The 11,916-nt window shown below is 42.9% G+C and overlaps 1 protein-coding gene across 1 annotated transcript; it reads left to right on the top strand.

The window, feature by feature from the left end:
- The first annotated feature begins 7,024 nt into the window (after window positions 1–7,024).
- zgc:86839 (CKS domain-containing protein) lies at window positions 7,025–11,624 on the top strand. Its single transcript, XM_014138881.2, has 3 exons — window positions 7,025–7,242; window positions 10,304–10,431; window positions 10,698–11,624. Exons 1-3 carry the CDS (start codon window positions 7,151–7,153, stop codon window positions 10,739–10,741), a joined length of 264 nt encoding a protein of 87 aa, XP_013994356.1. The 5' UTR covers window positions 7,025–7,150; the 3' UTR covers window positions 10,742–11,624.
- The last annotated feature ends 292 nt before the right edge of the window (window positions 11,625–11,916 follow it).

Raw genomic sequence — 11,916 nt, forward strand, 5'->3', positions numbered from 1 at the left:
AGCCCCTAACCAACAATGCAGTTTAAAAAAATACATTTAAGAATAAGAAATAAAGTAACCAGTAATTAAAGAGCAGCAGTAAAATAACAATAGCGAGACTATATACAAGGGGGTACCAGTACAGAGTCCATGTGCGGGGGGCACCGGTTAGTTGAGGTAATATGTACATGTAGGTAGAGTTATTAAAGTGACTATGCATAGATGATAACAACAGAGAGTAGCAGCGGTGTAAGGGGGGCGCAATGCAAATAATCTGGGTAGCCATTTGATTAGGTGTCCAAGAGTCTTATGGGTTGGGGGTAGAAGCTGTTTAGAAGCCTCTTGGACCTAGACTTGACGCTCCGGTACCGCTTGCCGTGCGGTAGCAGAGAGAACAGTCTATGACTAGGGTAGCTGAAGGCTTTGACAATTTTTAGGGCCTTCCTCTGACACCGCCTGGTATAGAGGTCCTGGGTGGCAGGAAGCTTGGCCGCAGTGATGTACTGGGCCGTTCGTACTACCATCTGTAGTGCCTTGCGGTCAGAGGCCGAGCAGTTGCCCTACCAGGCGGTGATGCAACCAGTCAGGATGCTCTCGATGGTGCAGCTGTAGAAACTTTTGATGCCAAATCTTTTCAGTCTCCTGAGGGGGAATAGGTTTTGTCGTGCCCTCTTCACGACTGTCTTGGTGTGCTTGGACCATGTTAGTTTGTTGGTGATGTGGACACCAAGGAACTTGAAGCTCTCAACCTACTCTACTGCAGCCCCGTCGATGAGAATGGGGGCGTGCTCGGTCCTCTTTTTCCTGTAGTCCACAATCATCTCCTTTCTCTTAATCACGTTGAGGGAGAGGTTGTTGTACTGGCACCACATGGCCAGGTCTCTGACCTCCTCCCTATAGGCTGTCTCGTCGTTGTCGGTGATCAGACCTACCACTGTTGTGTCATCGGCAAAATTAATGATGGTGTTGGAGTCGTGCCTGGCCGTGCGGTCATGAGTGAACAGGGAGTACAGGAGGGGACTGAGCACGCACCCCTAAGGGGCCCCTGTGTTGAGGATCAGCATGGCGGATGTGTTGTTACCTACCCTTACCACCTGGGGGCGGCCCGTCAGGAAGTCCAGGATCCAGGTGCAGAGGAAGGTGTTTAGTCCCAGGGTCCTTAGCTTATTGATGAGCTTGGAGGGCACTATGGTGTTGAACACTGAGCTGTAGTCAATGAATAGTATTCTCACATCGGTGTTCCTTTTGTCCAGGTGGGAAAGGGCAGTGTGGAGTGCAATAGAGATGACATCATCTGTGGATCTGTTGGGGCGGTATGCAAATTGGAGTGGGTCTAGGGTTTCTGGAATAATGGTGTTGATGTGAGCCATGACCAGCCTTTTGAAGCACTTCATGGCTGTAGACGTGAGTGCTACTGGTCGGTAGTCATTTCGGCAAGTTAACTTAGTGTTCTTGGGCACAGGCACTATGGTGGTCTGCTTAAAACATGTTGGTATTACAGACTCGGACAGGGAGAGGTTGAAAATGTCAGTGAAGACACTTGCCAGTGGTCAGTGCATGCTCGCAATAAACATCCTGGTAATCCGTCTGGCCCTGCGGCCTTGTGAATGTTGACCTGTTTAAAGGTCTTACTCACATCGGCTGCGGAGAGTGGGGACGACGTCATCGATGCACTTATCGATGAAGCCAATGACTGATGTGGTGTACTCCTCAATGCCATCGGAGGAATCCCAGAACATATTCCAGTCCTTACTAGCAAAACAGTCATGTAGCTTAGCATCTGCTTCATCTGACCACTTTTTTATTGATCTAGTCACTGGTGCTTCCTGCTTTCATTTTTGCTTGTAAGCAGGAATCAGAAGGATAGAATTATGGTCAGATTTGCCAAATGGAGGGCGAGGGAGAGCTTTGTATGTCTCTCTGTGTGTGGAGCAAAGGTGGTCCAGAGTTTTTTTCCCTCTGGTTGCACATTTAACATGCTGATAGAAATTTGGTAAAACAGATTTAAGTTGCCCTGCATTAAAGTTCCCGACTACTAGGAGCGCCGCCTCTGGGTGAGCGTTATCTTGTTTGCTTACGGCGGAATACAGCTCATTCAAAGCTGTCTTAGTGCCAGCCTCTGACTGTGGTTATGTAAACAGCTAAGAAAAATACAGATGAAAACTCTCTAGCTAGGTAGTGTGGACTACATTTTATCATGCGATTCTCTACCTCAGCCGAGCAATAGCTCGAGACTTCCTTAGATATCGTGCACCTGCTGTTATTTACAAAAATACAAAGCCTGCCGCCCCTTGTCTTACCAGACGCCGCTGTTCTATCCTGTCGGTGCAGCGTATAACCAGCCAGCTGTATGTTGATAGTGTCGTCGTTCAACCACGTCTCCATGAAGCATAAGATATTACAGTTTTGAATGTCCCGTTGGTAGTTTAATCTTCCGCATAGGCCATCGATTTTATTCTCCAAAGATTGCACGTTTGCTAGCAGAATGGAAGGAAGTGGGGGTTTATTCAATCGCCTACGAATTCTCAGAAGGCATCCCGCCCTCCGTCCCTTTTTCTCCTCCTCCTCTTCATGCAAATCACAGGGATCTGGGCCTGTTCCCGAGAAAGCAGTATGTCATTCGCGTCGGCCTCGTCAGACTCGTTAAAGGACAAAAGGATTCTGTCAGTCCGTGGTGAGTAATCGCAGTCCTGATGTCCAGAAGTTATTTTCGGTCATAAGAGATGGTAGCGGCAACATTATGCACAAAATAAGTAAAAAAATAAGTTACAAACAACGCAAATAAATGAACAAAAAAAGACAATCGGTTGGCGGCACATAAAAGCCGGTTGGGGGCACTTAAAAGCAGATTGTGGGACTAACTTACTTCCACTAACTAATACTAGCTAGCATGACTATAGCCAGTAACAAGGTAGAGCTAGCTAGCCAGCCAGCTAGCTAGTCAGTAGCCAGCCAGTTAGTTATATTTAGCCAGCTAGTGCAAGCCAACTTTGTTCAGTTGTTGAGTTTATTCTATTGGCATGTTAACTACATAATAAGTTATGCATCTTAGCTAACATAAGTACTTTTATCTTCCAGTCACACTCACAGTCTAATCCTTTCTTTGTGCTGCCAACCTAAGCTGTAAACACCCCTCCCCCAATCCTGTGAATATTATATAAGGGGAATAGTACATCCGGGTATGAACAAAATGAAAAACAAAAATCGAACAAATTATAAAGGTTGTTGTTATTTATTTTTCCGTTATACCATGTCCAATTTTGACACAATAAATGGGAAAACAAGATTGCAGATTTCAGAAATAAAAAAGAGCCGTTTTCTGTTTTTCCACTCTCCGTTTTGACTCGGGAATTCAAAATATAAAAAGATATACGGACCATGGGCCTACCTGGATTTCCTTTTTGTTTTGGCCTTGCAGTACCACTGACATTTATTTCATCTTTATTTAACCAGGTAGGCTAGTTGAGAACAAGTTCTCATTTACAACTGCGACCTGGCCAAGATAAAGTAAAGCAGTTCGACACATACAACAACACAGAGTTACACATGGAATAAACAAACATACAGTCAATAATATAGTAGAAAAAAGTTTATATACAGTGTGTGCAAATGAGGTAAGATAAGGGAGGTAAGGCAATAAATAGGCCACGGTGGCGAAATAATTACAATATACCAATTAAACACTGGAGTGATAGATGTGCAGAAGATGAATGTGCAAGTGGAGATACTGGGGTGCAAAGGAGCAAGATAAATAAATAAATACAGTATGGGGATGAGGTAGTTAGATGGGCTATTTACAGATGGGCTATGTACAGGTGCAGTGATCTGTGAGCTGCTCTGACAGCTGGTGCTTAAAGCTAGTGAGGGAGATATGAGTCTCCAGCTTCAGTGATTTTTGCAGTTCGTTCCAGTCATTGGCAGCAGAGAACTGGAAGGAATGGCGGCCAAAGGAGGAATTGGCTTTGGGGGTGACCAGTGAGATATACCTGCTGGAGCGCGTGCTGCGGGTGGGTGCTGCTATGGTGACCAGTGAGCTGAGATAAGGCGGGGCTTTACCTAGCAGGGTCTTGTAGATGACCTGGAGCCAGTGGGTTTGGCGACGAGTATGAAGCGAGGGCCAGCCAACGAGAGCGTACAGGTCGCAGTGGTGGGTAGTATATGGGGCTTTGGTGACAAAACGGATGGCACTGTGATAGACTGCATCCAATTTGTTGAGTAGTGTTGGAGGCTATTTTGTAAATGACATCGATGAAGTCGAGGATCGGTAGGATGGTCAGTTTTACGAGGGTATGTTTGGCAGCATGAGTGAAGGATGCTTTGTTGCGAAATAGGAAGCCGATTCTAGATTTAACTTTGGATTGGAGATGCTTAACGTGAGTCTGGAAGGAGAGTTTATTTGTAGTTGTCCACATATTCTAAGTCAGAACCGTCCAGAGTAGTGATGGTGGAAGGACGAGCAGGTGCGGGCAGTGATCGATTGAAGAGCATGCATTTAGTTTTACTTGCATTTAAGAGCAGTTGGAGGCCACGGAAGGAGAGTTGTATGTCATTGAAGCTCGTCTGGAGGTTAGTTAACACAGTGTCCAAAGAAGGGCCAGAAGCATACAGAATGGTGTCGTCTGCTTAGAGGTGGATCAGAGAATCACCAGCAGCAAGAGCGACATCATTGATGTATGCATCTGAAAGTGTTCTGGTACATGGCCCGTGTGGCTCAGTTGGTAGAGCATGGTGTTTGCAACGCCAGGGTTGTGGGTTTGATTCCCACGGGGGACCAGTATGAAAAATAAATAAAAATTACAATAAAATAAAAAATGGATGAAATGTATGCATTCACAACTGTAAGCCGCTCTGGATAAGAGCGTCTGCTAAATTACTAAAATCTAAATGTAATGGCGATAGGCAGGCAAACAACCACTGATATTGTTGTTGATGAATATGATCAAAGATTTTCTATATTATGGACAAAATAGTAGAGTGACCGCACTAACAATGGAAAGTGTCAGGCGGGACCATTCTAGCTAATGAAAGGGCAGCTACGCGGGTGAGCAACAGGCACCACTCCGATATAAAGTGGGTTTCAAAGTTGCTGAAATGCCACGTGTCCACTTATATCGTTGCATTTCCAACAACCCAACCGCAACTATGGACAGAACAGCTGGCAAGCATATTCACAGCTGGCAAGCATTTTCACAAGGCCTTCCCTGTGGCTCAGTTGGTCGAGCATGGTGTTTGCAATGCCAGCATGGTGTGTGCAACGCCAGGGTTGTGGGTTCGATTCCCACGGGGGGCCAGTACAAAAAAAATTAAATAATAATAAGTAAATAAAAAATGCATGAAATGAAAATCAAATGAAATATGTATGTATTCACTACTGTAAGTTGCTCTGGATAAGAGCGTCTGCTAAATAAAATGTAAAAAAATTTCAACCACTCCTTGTCCCAGTCTGAAATCCCACATCTAAAACTGATCACCATCATTCCTGTTCACGGGAACTCTAAGGCTTCATGCCACAATGACTAGCGCCCCAACAGATCCATAGACGATGCAATCTCAATTGCACTCCACACTGCCCTGATCCACCTACAGAATACCTACAGTAGCTAGATTTCCATCCAATTGGGAGACAGATTTTAATGCGAATATTCTAAAATCTGCATTAAAATAATATGCGCATTTTCCCACCAGAGATGTGTTTGCATCAAATTGACTTGTTGCAGATAAAAGGAGGTGCGTAATGATGTAGTGCACATAAAAATACATTGAGGTAAAATTAGTATGTACCGAATAAAATATTTAAAAAAAGTGAAATGGGTTTCCATCGCATTTTACACTCTACTGATGGTTCTCACAACTCAATATTATGTTATTTAACGAGTGTGCCCACTCTGGTATTTGCAAGTGTGCTCTAGCCAACAGCACTATCTGTGCTCTGTTGGCTAACGCACGTAAAGCCTATGTAACCGGTGTGAAATGGCTAGCTAGTTAGCGTGGTGCGAGCTAATAGCTTTTCAATCAGTGACGTCACTCGCTCTGAGGCCTTGAAGTAGTCGTTTTCCTTGTTCTCCAAGGGCCGCGGTTTTTGTGGAGCGATGGGTAACGATGCTTCGAGGGTGTCAGTAGTTGATGTGTGCAGAGGGTCCCTGGTTTGAGCCAATGTAGGGGGAGGAGAGGGACAGAAGCAAAACTGTTACACTTACATCAGTGGTTCCCAAACGTTTTTATTGTCCCGTACCCCATCAAATATTCAACCTCCAGCTACATACTCCTAGCACCAGGGTCAGCGCACTCTCAAATGTTGTTTTTTGCCATCATTGTAAGCCTGCCACACACACACACACACTATACAATACATTTATTAAACATAAGAATGAGAGTGAGTTTTTGTCACAACGTGGTTGCAAAGGGCATCAGTGTCTTAACAGCGATAACACATAATGAAAGAAAACTTGATTAATATCACAACTTTTTCTGAAGTGAATGGTTTCCCAAACTACACCGCCCGAGAACCGCGGTGTTCTTTGATATCTACATTATGCGCAGCGCGAGTGAGGTTGACAGAAGCTCTACATTTTCACTTTGTCAGACATATTCCAAAAAATTATTACAATAATGAGATGTTTCCACCAATCGAAAAAAAAAAAAAGGATAGACGGGAGATTGACAGCCCACCGTGCCGCTTTGTGGACAACGACTCCCATCGTTAGGGCGGAAGTACATGTATCTTGTCAGTATATCCATATATTTGGCGGAGTAAAGCCTCTAGCTTAGTCTCTTCCTCTCTGATGATAGAATATAGCTATCACTGCTATCAGAGATCTACGGCTGCTTCAAGTCGTACATTCCATCATTCGTTACAATGTTGCAGGACTCAGTTGCAAAGTGAATGAAAAAATAGCTATAAAAAAAACTATCACAATTATTTGATGAAACGTAAATATATTGTTGTGAATGGTGTAAATTAGGCACTTGATTTGCCTAGTGTGGACATTTTCCCTCATTGGACCTGCACATGCTTAGTTATTGTCATGTGATCCCTTTCTATCCAATCAGTGGCTTGGTAAGGCTTTTTTTTTCCTCCCATAGGTTTGAATCGGTTAGCCAAACGTGTTGCAACGAAGCTAGCAGTGGGGACGTTCGTGGAGTACTTTCAAACAAAGTGCAGTGGAATTGCATGTGTATACTGTCAAAGTTGTTTATTGGCAATATGTCACACAAACAAATCTACTACTCAGACAAATATAACGACGAACACTATGAATACAGGTATGTTCGCTTCCTGATCCTGTGTTAACTTGGCTCGCTAGCTAACGTTAGCTGGTAGCTACTATTAGCGTGTGTGGTTTAACTAACTAACGTTAGCCAGGATCTATAAGGACCGAAGTAGTGGGACGGGTTATATATCTACAGTTAGATGGTGATGCGATTTCTCTCCCCCATGAAAAAAAAACAAATTGTGGACAAAATGTAGCTAACTCAATTTTCGAACTGTGAAAGGCAGCAATACGCAAACCACACGAATAACTAGTTAGCCAGCTTTATATTCTCTGAGGCGAAAATGGCGTAACTACCAACGACTGTCGTTCGTCCTTTTTTATATTTAAAATTACTCCAGTGAACTGTTAATATCTAGTTAGGTAGATGAGTTCCATCTTTGCTGCTACTAGTAATACTACCATATATAGTATTAATCATAGTGGGCAGAGGCAAGTGCGAGGTAGCGAGAGCCTATTGGCGCGTTATAATATTAATTAGCATATTTCCGTTAGGGAACGCCTACTCTGAAGTGCGCGTGTGCAACAACTCAATTTGCCCTTGCACTCCTTCCTAACGCTTTTTTTTTTTTTTTAACTTTGGTAAAGTCTACAAATATCTGACCACTCTGTAGTAACATATTCTAGTTTTAGAAACAGAAAACTGTTGAGGTCAAATGTTTATCGATGAGAGAATAAGCAGAATATCGGCCAAAATCAATTTTCTCCCACTGCAGGCCAAAGGGCTTCCTCTCACCACCATATTTGGTGAGTGGAAACCCCAACCGGATGCTTCACACTTATACATCCGGTGAAATATCTGTCTCATTGTTCTGTGCTACTACTTTGCTTAGTTAGCTCTGGTCCGTGACGTTGTTCGGATGCGTACTCACTATTCTCCCATTGAGGGAAGTTTGTTTAATGACTAACTTCAATATACTTTCGTAAGTAACCAAAGTTAAGATGATGTCGGTAGCTTAGCGACAAACATTTATCGATATGCCTGTTGTCAATTCTTCAAAATACAAAATAAGACGTATGCTTACCGCCAGATCCATGCGCATGTGTCGGATCTCCACTACAAGCATGCGGGTGGATTGGCGCGCTGCAGAACGACACCCTGCACCAGAGCTACAGCTTCTTCTATGCTATCATGGAACAATCGTTTCAGTGCATGCAGCCACTTACTGTGCTGGAATGTACGATCACTCATGATTTGCCCAATTCTGTACTACCATGAAAACAAATAAATCCCCACTAACTTCTACCCCATTAAACTTCATCTATATCATGCTGAAACACTCCACCCTTAGGATTGTTCAGCATGTCAACAACCATTTCAACAGTTACATCTGTTACCCCCAATATCTCTTTTGCCATCTCCACCATAACCTTCAACCTGCCATTTCTGCTTTCCACAACCCAAGACATTTTGATAACCTTACAAATAAAAGCTACCAAGTCAACTATTCATAATCAAAGTGTCCTTTGACACCGTACATTCATGCGCGCTAGATTTCTGAACATGCCTCGTAAACCATGCCAGGATCAGCAGAAACACCAGCCCCTACATTAGGTCCACTTAGTACAGGAAGGGCCATCATTCCACACTAGTTCCACTAATCTGTTTTAAAGCCCCTGCATATGATATATCATGACTGATTCTATATCTCTGAGCCTCTCTTTGTACCTGGCATCTACCAAATGCTGCACTATGTTCCCCACCACAATTACAACAAATAACCTTCACATTGCTCCCACATTCACCATAATCATGTTCCTTCCACACTTGGCACATCTTTTCCTTTCTTTGCATTGAACAGCTACACGTCCCATTCTTTGGCATTTTAAACACCACAATGGGGATGGGAGAAATTATTTTACATTGTATCTAAGGAATCCAATCTGTACTTTTCCAGGCAAAACCTTCTCAACCCTCAGCAGCACTGATTGGCTTTCTTCTTTGACCCTCTTTCCTACTGATCAACCTTTTGGCCTCAATCACTCTTCCTCCCTTCACATTTTCTTTAATATCATCTATGGACATAGATATTGGGACCCCAGTGATAGAGCTACTGCTTACCACCCTTGCTGTAAGTTAGGGGTAAATGACTGCCCCCCTCTCGTTGAAATCACAAAGTTCAAGGTCGACTGCGGTTCTGCGGGCGTTGCAGAAAACAGGATCCTCCATTCTAGTGAAGGGAAAATCTTTGCGTAAATAACAATTTAGAAGATAATCATGAAACCAATAATTGCTTCTGTTACACCAGATGTATGCCCTGATTATTTTAAAATCACAGAAAAAAGTTATAAGGATAATTTAATAGCTAATGGCAGCTTGCAGTACCCCAGTCAGCCTTCAACTTGAGACACTCAATGAGAGGGGGCAGCACTGAGCTAGCCTGCAATAGCATTTCCTGGAATATTTAACCTTTTATTTAACTAGGCAAGTCGGTTAAGAACACATTCTTATTTACAATGACGGCCTATGCCGGACGAAGCTGGGCCAATTGTGCGCCGCCCTATGGGACTTGGCATGGGACTCCCAATCATGGCCCGTTGTGACTCAGCCTGGATTCGAACCAGGGTGTCTAGTGACGCCTCCAGCACTTAGACCGCTGTGCCACTCGAGTAGCTCAAACTAATAGTTTTATGTCTACATAAATCTCCCACCTGAGATACTTCAAATGAGCTATTGAGTCGTCACATAATGAATGGTGTCACGTGATCGATGGCTTTGTCAATTCATGCAGTCTGATGAAAGTTGAAGTTTCAGCTTTCAATTGATAATTCCATTAATAACCAGTTCCTGATTTGAATTGGTGGTCTAGCTAGCTACTTTAACTGTTACCTACCAATATCTAACGTTGAATCTTAGCCTCTTTTATTGTTCCGTTCAGTTGGATAGGCCTAGCTAGCTACAGTCTAAAGATGAACTCGCACTGGTTTTAGGTTATAAAGTACATAACCACTAACCAGTACTTTTAGAAAATATTCAAACTATATGGACTTTGAATATATTATTTACTACAGTAAAAATGTGTTTATTGTTGCTCTCCTTGCTCTTCCAACAGACATGTTGTGTTGCCACGGGAGATGGTGAAACAAGTCCCCAAATCCCACCTGATGTCTGAGGATGAGTGGAGGCGAATGGGAGTGCAGCAGTCTCTTGGATGGGTGCACTATATGATCCATGAACCTGGTTTGTACGCTAAATTCTTGGTCTACACCACATCAATCACGTCTCAAGGCAAATAGCCTGGTCCCAGGGCTTGTTTTGTTTCTTGACAATTTTCTGTTGTCATGCTTGGCGTGACAGTGAGTGACCCAAAGGAGTTGGCAAGACGGCACAAACAGATCTGGGACCAGGCTAAGCGTAGACTATATGTAAAGGGTTTGGAATTTGTAAGTTAATTCTTCTTCTTTTTTATATATATATATATATATTTTTTTCTTTCTTTCTTTCAGAGCCTCACATTCTCCTGTTTAGACGACCACTACCGAAGAACTGATCTGAAACGTTCCTTCCTGTCAACATTCCGTGGTATTCATTGAATACTTGCTCCCCTACAAGTTATATTGTCTGCTGTGCATGAAGCTGTCTTTGTCTCAGCAACCAAGCTCATTCTGATTGCATGGAGGAGGTGAATGTTCTGTCACCGTGGCATTTAATGGATATCGTACGTCACCACTATGTTGCTACTAGTACTACACTAATACCAAAGTGCCTACGATGAATATCGACCTTTTGATCAAGTGTTGAAATAAAGTATTGAGTAACATGTTATTGACATAACATGTTGTTTTTCTATCACTTTAATATCATTGTTGTATGACCTTCCCAAATGGCTGCATGTGCTCACTTTTCTATGACTAATGATATGTACTGTGTTTTCTATTTTCTAACTGAATGGATTTATAAGTAGGTGCACCAGACGGTATTGACTAGCTTTTTGTACATAAAGTCAACTCTTATTGAAAGCCCAGTAAAGATGGTGTTTGCTTGTATACTTTACATGTTCCAGGTTCTCCAAAGTACCTGTTTTTCTATGTACTGTCCACTGACATGCAGGCAGCACGTGTGGCATGACAAGTAGCCAGCCAGGCCACTTTTGGTGGCCAGTCATACATGTTTATTTTTCAGCTCATGTATTTGTGATCATAACTGTTGATAGAGCCGTACAGCCTCTAAACTGAACCACTGAGGATATCATCAGTCTGAAATGCAAACTTATCATTTGTGATTGACAACCAGGCCCATTTCTTGGTATCACTTAACAGAATGGTATGAAAGAAGTTTGTCACTCTTGAGCCTAAATCATTCTATGGTGTTTGGCTGTTGTCTTTTTTGAATGTCATTACTTTTGATGAGAATAAATATATTTTTGAAATTGGTTACTTGGTCCTGCAGAAATGTTGTGTTGTAAGCTTTTGGCCATGAGATGGTGCTATAGGACATGTTAAAACAGGGCATCGGTGAAGACGGGAACTTATTGGTACTTACCTGTCCAATATTGAGGTGTAGGCCTACTTAAAAAGAAACGAACTATAATTTTGCAGGATGCCACTTTTACGTGCTCATAGTTGGTGTACCATAATTTAGATGTGTTTGGCTATAATATTTCTGGAGGATAACTGCTGAGTGTTGGTGTGTTGGTGGTTGGTGCAGCGGGGAGGTGAAGGAGGA

This window comes from Salmo salar, chromosome ssa13, assembly GCF_905237065.1.
Source record: "Salmo salar chromosome ssa13, Ssal_v3.1, whole genome shotgun sequence".
Taxonomy (NCBI): Eukaryota; Metazoa; Chordata; class Actinopteri; order Salmoniformes; family Salmonidae; genus Salmo; species Salmo salar.